Here is a 17,588-nt window from a genome sequence, read left to right as displayed (position 1 = left end):
GCCCAACCCCCGCCCTGGGCGGGGACTGCAGGTGAGTCATGCCAGGCTGGGCTGGGGTCTGACCTCTGCAGCCGATTTCCGCCTCCGTCCACAGCCCGGGCCAGCCAAGCGGTTGCTGTTTATTTTTCTGGGAGCCTGAACAGATCCCAGGTAAAGGCCCAGGGAGAGGGAGCGGGTGGGAGGGGGCGGTTAGAAAGCCCTGGCCTTGGGCAGGCTGCCTGGCTGGGGAAGGGTCCTCTACCCCTGGCTCCACCTGAAAGTGGCCTCTCCACCCTGCAGGAGGGGGAGGTGTGGCCGCAGGTGCCAAGCTGCAGGAGTGAGCGCCATCTGGGACAGGTGTGTCACCGGGTCCCTGAGGAGGGCAGGGGACCGTGGGTCCGCCCAGATGTATGTCATGTGACTTGGCTCCCTTCACTCGGTCTGGCCTGGCCCTGGTCCTGTCCATCGGGTGGGTGGCCGCTGCCCTCAACAGTCCCTCTAGGTGTTTAAGGTCATTTCTGGAGATGGCAGCAGAGCCCGGCTCCCATCCTCCGCCTGGACGCACAGGGAGGACGGGGCTACGACGAGTTGCGGACGGTGCCTGAGCAGACACCCCTCCTCCGGTCCATCTCCAGACGGAGCAGCTCTTGAGAAAGGTGGAGTGTGTCCCCTGAGAGCTGCAGCTGGCCTGGCAGTGTGCTGGGGACAGCCCTAGAGCCCTCAGAGCAGGCTGCAGGGCCCAAAGCTGTGACTTGCAACCATTCAAGGGTTTGGAGTCCAGGCAGGGCCAGGGACAGATAAGGCCACCGGGGAGTGCTCCTCGCCCAGGACAGGGCCATCCTGCAAAGCCACCCCCTCGGCAGGGTGGCTGCACCTCCTCGGCCCTCCACTCCCTCTGTCAGAAAAGGGCAGCCTGGGCTGTAGGGCCACCGTCCCAGAACAGGTGGTGGGTCCAGGCCTGGGGTGGGTGCCCCTGCCCCGGGGAGCTGCAGGGCACAAGGCACCACCCTAGCGGAATGAAGTGTCCAGGGGATCGCAGGGGAGGGGGCTCAGCCCAAAGCTGACGGGGCCCCGTGGGGCCGTGTGCAGCATGGAGCCTGGCCACCGAGGCTCTCCCGCGCTGGGCACCCCTGGTTACGGTCCTCTGGTTATGGGCCACTTGGTCTCCCACACACCAGCTGTTATCACCCCGCCCCCTCCACTCGGGTCTTCCACCCCAGCCCCTGTCGAAGCCCCTGCCCTGAATGCTCTGCTGGCGGCAGAGCGGGGGCTGGCCAGCGGGTGCCTGATGGGCCTGCCCTCTGTGCCCGACAGTGGGGCAGCCCCCACCTCAGCTCTGGGTGGCCAGGCAGGCTGGCCCCAGGACACACACGCACAGAAGACCACGACTGAGGGGCTCTGGGTCTGGGGGACTGTCCTCTCCCTCCTCAGGGCTCCTGCAGGACCACGGTGTCCCTGGCTGACCGCCCCCAGCTCTCCTAGCTGGACGTGCAAGGCCCCTTCCCTTCTAGGGGCACAGGGCTGAATCCCGGGCACCCCCTCTGATCACTGGTGGAGAGTGTGGGGTCCTCCCATGGTGGTCGGGCCCCAAGCAGGGGGACATGTGGGGTGTGGTCTCTCAGCATCCCAGAGAGAAGGCAGAAGGCCCGGGTGGCCTGGGCATCTCAGGAGGTCTCGGAGCATGGCCAGGAGGCCGGTACTGCTGCTCCCCCCACTGCCCGTTAACGTTACCCTGGAGGGGTCCCTCTGCCCCCACCCGGTGGGCTCCGCGTGCCCGGTAGTCCAGGACACAGGCAGCATCATTTCAGAGTGGGAGGCTGGAAGGTGCTCCTGTGCTCCCGGCTGGAGGCCGCCACCAAGGGCCTGGCTCCCCGCACATCCTCAAACTTGGGCTGGCCCTTCCCAGGTGACAGGTGACCGGTGAGGACGGGGCTGGAGGTACCTCACTTGGGACCAGCTGGGATCCCGGCCGCCAGGATGCCAGGATGCGGAGCACCCCGGGCTGGCGGCCACCCGCCGGCGCTCTGGGCGCCCCAGGGGAAACGGCAGCTGGGAGCCGCTGGCTGCCCCGCCACGACCCTCCGGCCGCGGTCCCGGGAAGGAGCGAGGCTCGGGCGCGGCGGGGACTCCAGGGGCGCGGGGAGGGAGAGCTGAGCGGGGAGGCCGAGCCCGGCGGGTCGGCGCGCAGGAAGCGGGAGCGGCCGGCGGGAAGGCGCAGCTCCCTCCCCGGCAGGGTCCCTCCGCCAGCCCGAGCTCCGGGGACGCCCCTCCCGCGCGACACGGGGTCCGGGCGGGGCGGCAGGGGCGGTGCCAGGCGGCGGTGACGCGCGGGGACGTGCGGCGGAGCTCCGAGGGGCCGGCAGCCAGGCCGACGAGCGCGGCGCCCAGCGGCAGGTAGGCGCGGCGGGGATGCTCACGGGCCGGCCCGGGACCCTCGCCCCTTCCCCTCCGGCCTCCCCCAGCCCCCCGCCCCGAGGGGCCCCGGGGAGCCCCCTGTGCCCCCCCCCCGTACCCCTCGCGCTCCCGTGTCCCCCATACGCCCCATGCTCCCGTGCCCTCCCGTGCCCCCCTGCGACCCCGTGCCCTCCCGTGCCCCCCCCACCCCGACCCCATGCAACCCGAGCTGGTGACCCTCAGGGGTCGGCTCTGGCCGGGAGGCAGCTGCGCGGGGCAGCCCGGGTGGCAGCCGAGAGGGCTCGCAGGTGGCAAGAGCTCTGACCCGGGCGCGGGCAGCATCCGGGCGGGCTGCACGTGTGCTCCGGGCGACTCACGGGCCGGTGGAGCCCTGCGCCGCTTCTCGCCCACCCCCCAGCCCCCCAACACATTCACCTTCGGGTGTCAGTCCCCAGCCCCGGTGTGGGGCAGACAGTTAGGGGGGCCCCTCCCTCCGCCAGGCTCGTGGGAAAACCTGGCGGGGGGGGGGGGGCTCAGTTTATTTATCTGAAAAATGGGCGGACAACACAGGCTCCTGGGTGTTGGAGCGACCGCTGGGCTGAGGGCAAGGGAAGCAAGTCCGGTCACGGCTCCCGGGGCTGCCGGGCATCCGGGTGAGGGACAGAGGGTAGCCCAGAGGCCGGCGCCCTTCTATCCCAGGGGCGCTGTGCTGCACGTCAGAAGCGCACACTGGGCAGGAGAGGCTCTGGGACAGACACAGGGGTGGCCTGTCGGGGGCAGTGTGACAGAGGCCTTGCTGAGGGCTCCGAGGACTCACCTGGCAGTGCTGGGGCAGGTGAGCAGCCTCCCTGCCCAGGGGCCTGGGCCGGGCCTGGGATGGGCCGCGGGTGGCCGGGCCCAGGGCAGGCTGTGCCTGAAACGGTGTGACCTTGGGCAGGGCCTGGTGCCCCGGAGTCAACCTGGCCCTGACACACCCCCAACCCCCCCCCCCCCCGCCCCCGCTAGAACCTCAGTGCGGAGGGGCAGCCACAGAAGGGGGCTTGTGCCCTCCCGGGCAGTGGCCAGGGTGTGTCACGGGGGCCTGTGCTGTCCCTGCGGCCAGGCCCTACTTGGCCCGGGGCGCGTCCTGGCAGTGCCCAGGCCAGTGGTCCTCGGAGGCTGGGAGTCCAGCAGGTGCCGCCTGCCTCACAGAGTGACCGGTCCATCTGAGGCACCTCCGGGTCAGGCCTCCGGTGGGATGGGAGAGGCTGGGGCTCCTCACACTGCTGCCCGGGCAGGCGCGGCCCCATCTGGGGAATGGGCGGTGCAGGGAAGCCTTCCCGGGCGCGGTCGAGTCGAGGAGCTGGGTGCACCCTGTGGGCTGGGCTCGGCGCGGGAGGGGCCAGGGGATCACTGGCGCCCAGGGCTGCTCCGGGGCTCCCCGACCCCCGGCGCCGCCTATACGGTAGTGGACCGCGGAGAGCGCCTACTCCAGGCAATACGGCGGCGGCTCCTCCCTTGGCGCGCGGTCACGTCCCCCACGTCCCCTGGCCGAGCAGCAGCGGCAGGGGCGGGCGGAGCTTGCTCCCTTCCCACACCCCTCCAGCCCGCCCAAGGCGGCCTGACCCCCACCCGGCCCAGTGGGGTGGGGTGGGAGGGGCCCTGCTGGCTAGTAGGGCTTGGGATGCACAGACCCGTCCCTGGCCTTGGCCTTAGCGCTCTGGCTTGGGGGGGGCGGGGGCGGTGCTACAGGCAGTCGAGGAGGGACCAGGTGGCCACGTGATGGGCAGGGTCCAGGGCTGGGGGGTTGCTGGGGCCTGCTCCAGCCTCTACTGCTCCCTGGCTCCGCGGAGTCTTCTAGAGGAGGGTGCCCTGACAGGGTGAGCCCACGACCCTCCACAGGGCCCTGGCCCCGTCCTTGTCACATGGGGCACAGTGTTGGAGGGGGGCTGGCCCCAGTGTGGTGTCGTCTGACGACGAGGCCAGCGTTCTTGCTCCACTGGCCACTGCAAGGAGCGCTCTGAGAAAACCAGACGTGCCCTGGGGGCTTCGTGGTCAATGGAAGAGGGGCCCAGGCTGCGCTTATCAGGCCTGGGTCATGCTGGGGCAGTGGCCAGGCCCACGTTCCTCCCTGCAGTCTCGGCTCTGCACACGGCTGGGGGCACCTGGGGCCCTGCGCCGGCCCGGGAAGGGGGACAAGCACGCTGACCAGAGGCGCTGTCTGAGCCCCGGGCGGACAAAGCATCGGGATAAGCTGTGGCCCGTTTGCACAACAGGGCAGTGGGGAGAGGAAGGAAGGGGCCCGGGAGGCCCTCCCTGCCCGAGGGGAGGCGCTCTCACGTCCATCAGCAGCCCTGACGCGCGGGGCCGGGGGCTCAGGTGAAGCCAGCTGCTAGCCCCATGAGGCGTTTCTGGTGCCCAGGCGAGTCTCCCAGGCCTCCTGGTGCAGGAAGCTGCAGGAAGGAATGCGTTGCCCCTCACGCCCCGCCCACCCGGAGCTGGTCTCCAAGGCCTGGACGTCTACTTAGATAGCCGCCAGGCTCCTCAGAAGGCGAAGCTACGGAGCACCTGGGCTAGGCCGCACACTGAACCTAGGGGACCTGACGGGCCAGACACCCGGGACCCAAGGTGGGTGCGAGGACCGCTGGCACAGAGGTCGGGGGGGCAGGCAGGGGGCAGGCAGATGCAGGAAGCCGTGGGGCGGTGTGAGGGGCCGGGCTGCTCCCGTGCGCTCTGCACTGGCCCCCCAGGTGGAGACGCAGGTGGGTGGGCCGGGCAGAGGGGGCGCGGGGGAGGGCAGATGCTGGAGATGCTGCTGGAGAACGGGGCTGGCAGGAGGCCAGGCTGGCTCAGGGGCCGGGGTCCACAGTCCAGTGGACCCTGAGGGAGAAGCTGGCACAAGCTTGACTGCGGGGAGCACAGTGGGCCCTCCGGCGTGTGGCCTGCGGCACGGGCATTCCGAGGGGTCCCCTCGCACGTTCCTCCCTGGGCCTTCCTCTGCTCGGTTACCAGCTGCCTGGGGCGGTGGGACCTCTGGGCAATTGGGGGGGGCAGCTCCCAGAGCCTCACCTGACCCAGGAGCGGGCACACACACACCCCACCCGGGAGATCAGCTTTCTGAGGCCCAGAGGGCGGGTTATTTCTGGGCTGGGGACGTGGTTCACATGCTTCCCCGGGAGGGTAATGTCATCACGAGGCCAGCTGGCTGGGGGTGCGCCACAGATGTGCTGGCACCAGGTCCCCCCGCGCAGCGGTGAGGGTCCCGACCAGCACTCAGGGGGGCCACTCCCCCCGTCCTGGGTCATGGGCGCCGTAGGGCTCTCCTGGGAACACCCCCGTCTATGCCTCTGCTGGCCTTCCTCCCCCAAGGCATGCTGGGCAGACAAGGCCATGTTGTTCTTGGAAATCCCAACCCCTTCTCTACCCGGCCCCCCTACGTGGGCAGAGCACGGCCGGGCAAAACCCCTTTGCTGCAGACCTAGACGCCCCACCTGCCCCCTTGTTGAGAAACCTCACTTTGAGGACTGGCTGGTGTGGGGCACAGACGGGGAGGGGCATGTTTTAGTGTGGCTGGCACCCCAGGCTGGGGGCTAGCTGGGAGGGGTGTCTCAAGAGCCGCTGGGAGTCTAGGGGTGGGTGGGAGAGAGGACTGTGCCCCCCACCCCGTGCCTCCCGTGGCAGCCACAGACCACGGGAGCCCCAGGGCGGGCCCAGGCCTGGTGGGCAGCGGAGGTGGGGGCTGGCGTTCCCCTGCGAGTGTGGCTGGGGCAGCCAAGATCTCAGAGGGGGGCCGCGGGTGGTTCTGTGACCCTGCGTATGAAGAGCTGAGCAGCTCCTATTTTGGGGTTTCAGGCACACTTCCCTCTTTGGCCTTTGCACGGCTCACTAGGTGTATTTTTAAAAATCAATGACTGCCTGTAAGCCCACAGCCACAAACAAGCCAGGACTGGGGACAACGGCCCCCCACCGTCCTCCACCCTGCGTCTGGGGTTTGTGCTTTCTGCCTTACAGTATTTCTGCATCATGACACAGTCCTAAGATGTACTTTCTGGGTTTTTTATTAAGTTTCCCCGCTGTGTGTACCTTGGGGACCTCTGAAGCTTGGCGCTAGTGAGGTGAAGGGATACCGTGGCTTGCTGTACCCACCCAGTGTGTTTTGGGGGTGGGATTCGGCCCCATGTAGTGTCCCGTCCCAGCCTCGGGCACGTGGCTGCAGTGTGAGGGGGGACCTGGAGGAGAGGACCCAGGGGTGAGGCCAGATGATCCCGGCACAGTCCTGTCCCAGGTTCCAGGGATGCCAGGCGGGGCGGGGGGGGGGGGGGCAAAGGGCATGGGGTAGGGAGCCTTGGGGGGGGCGCTCTCCTGGGTTCCCCGGGGGCAGGGGTGCAGGGGGCCGGCGCCGTGTGCTGCTCCACTGGGCTGTGTCAGCCTCATCACCAGCCCGGCCACCAGCAGGCTCCTGGGGACCCCGGCCTCAGACGGCGTCCTCCTCAGCAGCAGCCGCGTGAATCACCCGCAGAGTCTTCAAAATCACTCCCCTGCCCGGACACAACACACCCTTGAATGGGAGTCCAGGTGCCCCCCAGGCAGCCCAGTCAGGGTCCCCAGAGGGCAGGGCTCACGTGCAGCCTTGATGCTGGGAGAGGGTCATTCCCCCCCACGCTGACCCTGTGCTCGCTCCAAAGTCCTGTCCAGGTTCCGGCTATGCCCCGACTCGGCCCGACATACGCAAACGCACCAGCCAGGGGCTCCGCAAGGTCAAGGTCGAGGACGAGGACTGTGTCCGAAAGGGGACGGGGTGGAGGCAGGCCTGACACGGGGGCTGTGAGGGGCCTGGCAGGGGCGCTCCTGGGCATCAGTGTGGGCCAGCGCTCCCCATGGGGGCTTGTTTCTCCCAGAGGGGGTCTCCCCGGGGCTGCCCCCCTCCCCACCCTCACAGGGAATAGCCTCTGTCCCGTGAGGTGGGGAGAACCAGGCCACCAGCCGGATCTGTGGGGTGAGGGGCTGTGTGAGGATGAGGAGGAGTTGAGGGGCGAAGACGGGAGGGGAAGGTCTTGGGCTGGACATCCGGTCCCAGCGAACCAAGCTGCTGGGCCTCAATGGGGCTAAGTTGGGGGTTTGGGAGGGAAGTGGGCCCGGGGCCGCTGCAGCGTCTCGGGCCGACAGTGGGCACGGCTGCCTTAGCAGCCCGGAGGCGGAGAGGGCTGCTCCAGTGGGCGGCATGGAAGCGGCGGCGCTGCCCACCTATCCCTTCACTCGGCCCTCCTGCCCACCCGGGGTCTCCCCTTCCTTGAGCAGCAGAGACCACCCCCAGCTCTCGTGGGAGCTCGGCCTGAGGATAAGTGGGTGGGAGGAGCCAGCACTGGCACGGCGAGGGGCCAGAGGGCACAGGGGCCTCCTCTGCGGCACGGACTGTCCACTTCCCAGCCTGCCAGCCCGCACAGCCAAGCCTGGGAGAGCGCCACCCCCCCCCGCCCCGTCCTCAGGCTGTCACTCGGGGTGCAGTGTGACCACGGGAGCCCTGTTCCTTGGGGGTGGGCGAGCACGGCTGGACACGTCTAGCTAAGGTCTCCAGGGACACCACCCCAGGCCCCGTCACAGGACCTGCTCGCAGGGGGTGGGAAGTACAGGCTGCTCCCCGACATGGGGTCAGCAGGGAGGAGGCTGGGCTGGGCTGACGTCCCCACTGGGGTCTGTCCTCCTCAGGAGGTAACCCGAGACCTCGCTGAGCCCAAAAAAGCCACTGCCCTTTAGAGCCAGCTGGGTGTGAGCAGGCCAGGCCTGAGCGGGAAGCAGGGAGGAAGGGCTGCAGCTGCTGGTCCGCCCAGACCCTCCGCCCCGGGCCCAGGTGAGGGGCGCAGGTGAGGGCCGGGGGCGGGGCTCTCAGGTGGGGGGGCAGCGGGGGCCCCGCGGTGGCCGAGGCCGCACGATTGAGTCAGCCTGACTTCCTTCCTCAGGGACGCACGACCTGCCCTCCTGGCCATGGGTGGTGCCGTGGTCGATGAGGGCCCCACGGGCATCAGGGCCCCTGACGGCGGCTGGGGCTGGGCCGTCCTCTTCGGCTGCTTCGTCATCACGGGCTTCTCCTACGCCTTCCCCAAGGCGGTCAGCGTCTTCTTCAAGGAACTCATGCGTGAGTTTGGTATCGGCTACAGTGACACGGCTTGGATCTCTTCCATCCTGCTGGCCATGTTGTATGGGACAGGTAAGGGGCAGTCACCTCGGAAGGTCACCAAGTGCGGTTCTGGTTAGGAGCTCCAGGAAGGCCTGGGGGTGGGGGGCTGGCAGGAGCATCGGGTACCTGCAGCCCCTGTTGCGGGGGGCCTGGAGTGCAGCTCTGGAGCGGCCGTGGCTCCCCATTGGGCCAAAACGGGCACAGGCCACGTGCATCTAGGACATTCCACTGTGAACCATGCTGTGCTCGGGCAGGCCTCTGAGTTGACTTGCACCCTGAGCGCCTGGTGCGTCTGCTGAGCTGGGCTGCGGGCCAGGTCCCTGGGTGAGTGTGGAGAGGCTGGCCCTGCCCTGTATCCTGACCCCCACTCCTCACCACAGGCCCACTCTGCAGTGTGTGCGTGAACCGCTTTGGCTGCCGGCCTGTCATGCTCATGGGTGGCCTCTTGGCATCCCTGGGCATGGTGGCCGCGTCCTTCTGCAGAAGCATCATCCAGCTCTACCTCACCACAGGGGTCATCACCGGTGAGTGGGGCCCAGCCGGGAGCGGGGCAGGCCATGGCTGGCCCCTCAGCCATACTGGGGCAGTGTGCCCGGGGCAGGGCCTCTGAGGAGCAGGTGGCCGTGGACTGTCCCTCGTGCCAGTCTGTCCCTTGTTCCTCATCTGGCAGGGGCTTTGGACACACACCAGGCCCCCCACAAGGACACCCGGAGACCCCCATGTAGAACCGTTTAGGGAGGAAAACGGGACAGGGACGAGGGGCTGGGGGCTGGCCGACGCCTCACCCGCCCGCCCCTCCCGCAGGCTTGGGCTTGGCGCTCAACTTCCAGCCGTCACTCATCATGCTCAACCGCTACTTTAACAAGAGGCGCCCCATGGCCAACGGGCTGGCGGCCGCGGGCAGCCCTGTGTTCCTGTGTGCCTTGTCCCCGCTGGGGCAGCTGCTGCAGGACCACTATGGCTGGCGGGGCGGCTTCCTCATCTTGGGGGGCCTTCTGCTCAACTGCTGCGTGTGCGCCGCACTCATGAGGCCCCTGGAGGCGCCGGTGCCCAGGTCGGGGCCCGTGCCCCAGCGGCCGTCCCGGCGGCTCCTGGACCTGAGCGTCTTCAGGGACCGTGGCTTTCTCATCTACGCGGTGGCCGCCTCCATCATGGTGCTGGGGCTCTTTGTGCCTCCCGTGTTTGTGGTGAGCTACGCCAAGGACCTGGGTGTGCCCGACACGCAGGCTGCCTTCCTGCTCACCGTGCTGGGCTTCATCGACATCTTCGCCCGGCCCACTGCTGGCTTCATCACGGGCCTTAAAAAGGTGCGGCCCTACTCTGTCTACCTCTTCAGCTTCTCCATGTTCTTCAATGGCTTCACGGACCTCACTGGGTCCACAGCCAGCGACTACGGAGGCCTGGTGGTCTTCTGCATCTTCTTCGGCATCTCCTACGGCATGGTGGGGGCCTTGCAGTTTGAGGTACTCATGGCAATCGTGGGCACCCAGAAGTTCTCGAGCGCCATCGGCCTTGTGCTGCTGCTGGAGGCCATCGCCGTGCTCATTGGACCGCCATCGGGAGGTGAGTGGGGGGAGGGCAGCAGGCAGCGAGCCTTCTTGGGGAGGGGGGCCCACCTTGGGGGGGCCCAGCTCACAGCCAGCAGGTGTCAGGAGCCTCCAGGAACCTGCGTAGTCCCCCGCAGGAAGGGGCCCAGGTGCGTGCAAGAATCCTGAGGGTGCTGCTACCCTGCACACGGGCCGGCTCAGAGCCAGGGTTGGGGTCGGGCTTTTGCTCTCCTTGGTGAAGGCTGAGGATATCCCAGGGTGTGATTTTACACAGTGTGGGCCAGGGGGGGCAGCCTGGCCAGAGTCTCTCCAGCAGATGCCGTGGGCTCCCACCCAGGGGACCCCGAGAGCGCCAGGGCTGTGCTCCGTGGTCCTGGGGCCCTTCCGGGGCCCGGGCAGCTTCCGTGAGGGCCACAGTGAAGAGGCCTCCACGGTGACAGGCAGTGTGGCCGGCTACCTCACCCTGACACTCTGCCTCCTGCACCCACATAGCTCCAAAACCTCCTCTGAGCCTCCGGCTCTGTGCTGCCTGCAGGGGTGGGGGGGTCCAGGTCAGGTCAGGGTCCCCCAGCAGCACAGTGTGCACAGGCAGCTGGTGACCGGGGACGACCTTCAGCCAACACGGTCCCTCCTCTGCAGGCAAGCTCTTGGATGCGACGCACGTCTACCAGTATGTGTTTATCCTGGCGGGGGCCGAGGTGCTGACCGCCTCCCTCGTGCTGGTGCTGGGCAACTTCTTGTGCATTAGGAAGAGGCCTGAGGTGGTGGCGGCGGTGGCGGAGGAGGAGGAGCAGCGCCACAAGCCCCCTGCGGACGTGAGGGTGGACTCTCGGGAGGTAGAGCACTTCCTGAAAGCAGAGCCTGAGAAAAATGGGGAGGTCATTCACACCCCGGAGACAAGCGTCTGAGCCGAGGCGGCCAGCGGGGCTCAGGGAACCGGACAGACACTTCCAACGCTTGTGTTTATTTCACAAACAGGACGAGCTGGGGCGGGGCCATCCGTGTTTCTCTGGGGAGGCGGTGGGGTGGGAACCGTGTCATTCCAAAGCAGGTCTGTGGTGAAGCCGCGCCGCGAGGTTACGAGCCGTCTGCACCAGGGACCCAGCCTGCTGACCCCAGAGCAGCCCGGTGCCCACCGCTGAGCTCAGGGACCTGGAAACCCACGCTTCAGAGACAACACGGAATCAGGGGGGCTGGGGAGGGCCAGTGGAGCGGCACCGCCTCCCCACACGCTGGCTGCACCCCGTCCTACCCCGTCTCCACTGCGGCGCCCCAGCCCACCCCTCACGGGGTGTATAGGGCACAAAACTCCCTTTCTTCACCCCTGAAATAAACCTGCGTGTGGGAGGAGCCACCTTGGAAGGAACATCTTCAAGGAGCTGGCGGGGGGGGGTGGGGGCGCGCGGGGGGTGTCTGACCATTCACTCCAAACTCACTTCTGCCAGACAACCTGGTTGTTTCTACAGAGTGGCTCTGGGCCGGGTCAGCCTCCTAAGCGCTGCTGGTTCTGGACCCTTCTCTGCGGGGGCCCTGACGGCTCAGAGTGTCCTCACAGGGCCCTGGGGCCGGCAGGGAAGCGGGCCCTGCTGCAGGGGTGGGGCATGCCCGGATGCCCGGGAACCCCTACGGGCGTGTGCACTTAAGCTGAGACATACGTGTGATTCTTGTACACTGTGTGTGTGTTTAAAGAAAATGATCTTCCTGCCTTCCATTTATTCACCCCTTGGTCGGCTGATCGTGGCCCTATGCGGTGAGCGCCCAGGGCGGGCATCTGCTCCCGTCCTTGTCCAGCCCTGCTCGGCCTCGCCCCGGGTACCTCACACCCACCTGCCCTCGTGGCCAGTGGTGGCCTGCGTGGCTGGGAGCCCGGTCAGAGGCCGCTGGGGCCGCCTCAGTAGGTGGTGCGTCGCGGGCGCTGGGGACGGCAGCGGGCACCCTGGCGGGCCGCGTGCAGCCGGAGAGACGCCACGTCCCTGCTCCTCTGCAATGAAAAGCAAGTGAAAGCTCACATCTTGTCCGTCCCAAAGGTGTCACCCCCGAGGGGGTGCCGCAGTCCCTTCTCCATCTGCCCATCAAGCTGTGCAGAGGAACCAGGCACCTTCCTGGGGTGCTGGCCCGAAGCCCCGGGGCCCTGGGCTGTGTTGGTGCTAGCTCTGCATCTCCTGCCCTCAACCTGCGTCAGGGGGAGCCTGGCGGGGCCCCTGGCTGCTGCTGGCACATGACGCTGCCCAGGCTTCCTGGGCCTCACACTGCAGTGTCCCCGACTCTCACCCTAAAAACTGCTTCCCTGCTGCTGGCCCGGAGCAAGGGCAGCGTGCGTCCTCGCTGGACTCTGTGACTGTGCCCCAAGGCTGGGCCCAGTGTGAGGACCAGTCCTGCTCCGGGGACACTTCATATGAAGTAGCTGTAGGATGGCCAGCTTATCAGCGTTGCTCCAGTTGGGCAGGATGCACTGGGGGCCTGGGACCAGGCGCACACGCATGCACGCACATGCTCCCAGGTGAGCAAGAGTTTTGCCACCCTCCTTTGGCCTTGGGAACAAGGGCCCGTCTTTCCCTTAGCTGGCACCTCAGTGGACGGTGGAAACGCTAGGTGGGCTGAAGGCCCCTGCCCACCACAGCCATCAACAACTGGAGGCTGGGGTTCAAGGCCCGAGGGTAAGCAGGCAGTCTTGTCCGCCTAGGTTTGGACTGCAGATGTTCCGGGCTGGGCTGGACACAGGAGAAAGGAAAACTTGCTGTCCTCAGGAAGCGGTGGCCACCGAGGGCTGAGGCCCCTCCCTTACAGGAGCCCAGAGCAGTCAGCACTTGGGCGGCCATGGGTGGGGCGGTCCCTCACCCTCCAGAGCTCCCTGCCAGAGGAGGCTCACGGCCAGCACCCTGGAAGCCCACCCTCCCAAGGGATGCAGGTGCCTCTGCCGCGCCCCCTCGGCCCCTCCTGGCAGGGCCTGCACACATCACCCCAAATCACCCTGGGCTGCTGGCCCCTAGCCTGGTTAGACCTGGGTCCACCTCCCACAGGCACGCACAGGGAGGGGCCTGTGCGGGGAAGACCCTGGCATACGCACATGGGCCCCAAACTGGGGGTGCCGGGGTGGGGGGGGAGGGTCTGCCAGTGACAATTTGGGAGGCAGATGCCCAGGACCTGCGGGGCCCACTACTGGGGGTCCTGGGCCCAGTTCTTTCCAGGATCTAAACGGTGGCCTGGGGGCACCTGGGGCTAAGCATCTGCTCTGGTCATGGTCCCGGGGTCCTGGGCCTGCATCGGCACCCCTGCTCAGAGGGGAGCCTACTTCTCCCTCTGCTTCTCACCCTACTCGTGCTTTTTCTCTCTTTCTCTCTCAAATAAATACAATCTTTGAAAAAAATGAAAAAATAAATAAACTGTGGCCTGGAGGACTTATGCTGTGGTGGACACTCCCCCGGGACCTAAAACACCTGTACAGGCGTGTGGCAACGGTGGGCGCTGCTTCCAGAGGTCCTGCTGGGCGGAGCTAGGAGTGGGACAAAGGACGGATGTGGGGGTTTCCAGGATTGGGCTCCCGATAGCCCTCTCAGTGGGGGTGAAGTCTGTAGGGGGTGCAGGGAGCGGAGTGCTGAGCCCCAGGTCAGGGAGGTGGGGGCAGCTGGCACACGTCTCTGAGCACTGAGGGAGTGAGGAACGGGCCACAGAGGCTCCGGGGAGAAGGCAGTGCGGTGGTCCCCGCCCTGCTGCAGCCCCCTCCTGGCAGAACAGAACAGAGGAGGGCAGCCCAGGGCTTGTGTCACTGCCACTCTGGTTGGGGGCAAGGGCGGGCAGCTGGGGTGAGCAGCAAGGAGTCCGAGTGTCGCCTTCCCAATGCTGGCAGCTGAATGAGGAGGGGTGAGGGGTCAAGGAAGAGCCCAGCCGGAGAGCAGGGACTTTGGGCCCACACCCTGCAGGACACCCCCAGGGCCCCGGAGCAGGAAAGGCCAGATTACAGGCCCAGAGCAGCTGGCTCCTGGGGCACACCACAGGCCAGCCCATCTTCTTGTGCAGTGGGGTCGGGGGCTCAAGGGCTTCAACAGCTCACGCGGGAGAAGCAAGCTGAGGCCGTGAGCACAACAAAGGGAGGGGCCCACCTGGGAGCCGTCGGCTGATCAGAAGGTCCATGGAGCTGGGGGGTTGGGGGCAGTGGCGGGGTGAGGAGGGGTGGAGGGCAGAGCCCTGGGCACAGGGTTTGAGCAGTGGCCCCTCAGAGGGATTGAGGCTGACAGCCCTGAGCCCCCTGGTTGGGCAGAGGCCCCTGGGTGCCACCTCGCAAGAACCATGCGCGCCCCTCAGTGGCAGCAGGCACGCCAGCTCTCACGCTGCTCACTCCCCAGAATACTCCAGGCAGGTGGCAGTATTCCTTCCTGGGCTGCCCCGGGGGCCTCAGAGCTCGGCGCCAGCATCGTGAAGGTGGTTAAGCCGGGGGGGGGGGGGGGGGGGGGGGGGGGGGGGCGGGGTCTCCAGAAGACCCACCCACGTGGACTGGCACGTGGGCATGGCTGCACTGTGTCGGCTCTGGGACCCAGGAAGTGGCGGCCCGTCCCTGTGGCCTGCTGCCGACCAGCTGACAGATGGCGCCGACGGGCCCCACACAGACAGCAACGCCCCTTCTCAGGAAATCAGTTTTCACGTGGTTGACCTACACACAGACACCTCTCTGTGAAATAAAGAGCAGCGGAGGGCGGGGAGGAAAGGTAAAAGTCATCACGGGTTTATTATTTACACGGTGGGTAAGCACATAAATGCAGTGATCACACAAACGTGCCGAGTCAGAGACTGGCCACCAATACACAGGTTGATACAGACGTTGCAACTACATTTCCTGCAGTGGGAGGGCAGCGAGTGTGCACGGACGGACGGACGGACGGCCGCACAGCTGAAGGCCCAGGATCTGGGCCCACCTCTCAAACACAATCCAGCAATTTCGGGTCGAAGCCCAGATGCAGAGCGTGGGAAGCTGCCCCTAGCGGGTCTCCGGCACTCCATGGGCGGCTGCAGCTGCTAACACCTCGCCAACAGGGGCAAGCCCCGCTCTGAAGAGCCCCCAACTCACCCTGACCTGCCCAGGCTCACACTGCTCTCCCAGAAACACAGCCCCATCTGGCCAAGTCCCTGCACCCCAAAACAGAGTAGCCCGCTTGGGACTCACGAAGCAGCACGGACGCACTCTGCGCGGTCAGCACACACCAGTCCTGGCGTCCTGTGCCAGCGGCCTGGGGGCAGACACGGCACTCGCAGTGGGGTGACAGGTGGTCAGGTGGGAGTACCCATGAATACCCATTATTGCACCTTGTTTCTCACAACGGAGGCTCCCAGCTACTGGCAGCCGCATGGCCCGGTGCCGCTACCTGCTACAGAATGAGGGGGCAGCCGGAAAAACCGGCAGGAGCCAGCGGCCCCAAGAGGGTCATACTTGCGAGACTCCGACCTGCCCTGCTCCCTGACCCCCGTGGGGCTCGCTACGCCCCAGTGAAGGTCGTGGAGGGAAGTGTGGGAAGCCACACCCTCCTGGACGGCCAGGTCGAGTCACCAGCTTCTTGGCACTTCAAGGCGGATCCCCTTGGGCCCAAGGCCTCCGCGGGAGAGCCCAGCACAGTGCAGACACGTCCTGGGTTCCGAGCACACAGGTTCACACACATGGAGACCAATCTACACTGATCACGTTTACAGTCTGTTTAGAAAATTTCCCAAATTCAAAGACACTGAGGCAACACCACCACCAAAATAGCCACATGTGACCCCAAGGAAAGGCCCGATGTCTCTCTGTTCGAAAATCCTCTCCTGAGGGACCAGCAACGCCCACACAAAGCCTTGGCTTCCGAGGTCTTCCGTGCTCAGGTGCCTCCTCGCCGCATCCAGGGGAATCAGGTACGCCGTGCCCGCTAACTGCTCTGAGGCCCGCGTCGCGCAGGCGTTCCGGTGCAGGTGGGGGACAGTGAGAGCCGACACCAGCGTAATGAGGCCACGGGACACACGGCACACAACACACACACAGACGCACATACGTCACTTACACACGTCTACACAGGACAGCACTTCTGGTGAGAAAACCCCTCTCCACAGCGGACCACACGACAGACCACAAAGCAGAGGACGGGCGCCCGCGCGCGCTCTGCTCCCTGACTCGCTCTGTCCTACACTGAAACTCCACACCAGCCTTTGCTCCGGGTGCTTGAAAGTCATCTGTTTTAAGACCGCAAAAACAGACGAGAAAGAAACAATAAAAAGACAGATTTCTTTACACAGATTTAAGCCAGTAATTTTTAGCAAAATGATACAAAACTGTCTTAACCAAGTAGAAGATCGGTGGTTACAGTAGGCTCGTCAGGGAGCAGGGAGCGGGAGTTTGGTTCTCTCTGCAATTGTCTCTCACACTCTGCTTTTCTTCCCAGCCCGTGACAACCGAGTCCACGTGGGGGGCCCTCGGTGCAGCCCCTGCGACGGCAGCGCTTTGGAGTCTGTCCGGTTTAGTTTGTGTTTTGTTTCCCCCACGGGCGTCGCTGGGTGGGCGGCCTGGAGAGCTCCCGGTGTTAACATTTCGGTTCTAGACCGGGGGGCGTGTCACTAGTAAAGCCATTGTAACAGAGTAGATCAGCCATGCATTGTCTGCCCTTCACAGCAAAAAGGAGAGTTCTCATCGGTGCACCACAGACTGAAGAGCACTGGAAGCCACCCGACCGGCAATCTGTCGGAGCCAAAGCACAGGAGAAGGTCAGCATGAGGCCAGAGGCACGGGGCCAGTCAGGCTCGGGCACAACACAGCAGTGACGGCGAGGGGACGGGGACGCTGCCCGGCCCTACTCTGGACGCCCGCGCCCCAGCCACTCCGGGCGGCCCCTGTGCGTCCAGGACACGTGCTCAGCAGGACGAGTGACAGGAAGACGGGGAAGGAGAAGAGGCATGCAAGCGAGGAGGCCAGGTGGCCACGGAGCTAGAAGCCCGAGAACGATCGGACCAGACAGAGTCCAAGCTCGAAGAGGTACTTGCTCCCCGCTCTCCTTCCTGGAAAGTGACCTGGTGTTTTGAAAGCGGGGACCAGGCGCCGGGTGGACACTGGGGCTCCCCGTGGGGGAGGTGCGAGGAGCAGCTCCTACCGAGCTGCCCCCGAGAACGCAGTCACGTGGGAACCGCGGAGCCCGGTGGCGGCAAGGCCCAGCCGGGAGGAGCCGCGGTGTCACCGACCGACATGCGCCAACGGCAAGGGAGCAGGCGGCTGTGGCTGTGACGGGTTAATACAGACGGCAGCACGGATGGGACGCTGAGCGGAGACCGAGCTCGAAAAGAAAAACAAACGACAGAAATCAATGCGAAAGGAGAGAGTGACCAAGCCAGGGCGGCAGAGCCCACCAGGACTCCCGCAGCGAGAGCGCAAGAGCCCCCCCAAGCACGGCCCGCTCAGCTGAGCACGAGACGACACACGCCCCGCACAATGGACCCCGGGCCGGGCGGCTCGACGGCCCTACGGCCCCGGGGCCACTGGAGCCAAGCGCAAGTGCAGAGCCCTG

General features: G+C 66.3%; 2 protein-coding genes across 12 annotated transcripts in view; one reads left to right on the top strand and one right to left on the bottom strand.

Moving 5' to 3' along the window:
- Positions 1–13,472, top strand: SLC16A3 (solute carrier family 16 member 3). 8 transcript variants are annotated; one of them, XM_072745561.1, is made up of 8 exons: positions 1–150; positions 280–336; positions 4,775–4,980; positions 8,059–8,200; positions 8,310–8,557; positions 8,908–9,051; positions 9,332–10,090; positions 10,714–13,472. In XM_072745561.1, exons 5-8 carry the CDS (start codon positions 8,335–8,337, stop codon positions 10,980–10,982), a joined length of 1,395 nt encoding a protein of 464 aa, XP_072601662.1. In that variant the 5' UTR covers positions 1–150; positions 280–336; positions 4,775–4,980; positions 8,059–8,200; positions 8,310–8,334; the 3' UTR covers positions 10,983–13,472. The 8 variants fall into 8 exon arrangements, with proteins under 8 accessions (XP_072601662.1, XP_072601675.1, XP_072601681.1 ...); XM_072745554.1 differs by lacking the exons at positions 1–150; positions 280–336 and adding an exon at positions 2,267–2,373; XM_072745571.1 differs by lacking the exons at positions 1–150; positions 280–336 and adding an exon at positions 2,267–2,373 and having other exon boundaries at positions 8,059–8,213.
- The window catches only part of CSNK1D (casein kinase 1 delta), a 39,711-nt gene continuing 28,510 nt past the window's right edge, over positions 6,388–17,588 (bottom strand). For 2 of the 4 annotated variants that reach the window (XM_072745594.1, XM_072745590.1), the window contains one exon: positions 14,773–16,768. Coding sequence is in view for 2 of the 4 variants with exons in the window: in XM_072745590.1 (XP_072601691.1) it covers positions 16,718–16,768 (51 nt within the window). In the remaining 2 variants the exon portion in view is untranslated. Of the gene's footprint in view, positions 6,891–11,017; positions 12,056–14,772; positions 16,769–17,588 lie in introns of those variants that run through there. The other 2 variants (XR_011999209.1, XM_072745587.1) reach the window with 2 other exon arrangements.

This window comes from Vulpes vulpes, chromosome 2, assembly GCF_048418805.1.
Source record: "Vulpes vulpes isolate BD-2025 chromosome 2, VulVul3, whole genome shotgun sequence".
Lineage (NCBI taxonomy): Eukaryota > Metazoa > Chordata > Mammalia > Carnivora > Canidae > Vulpes > Vulpes vulpes.
This window is presented reverse-complemented; position numbering and strand designations above follow the sequence as displayed.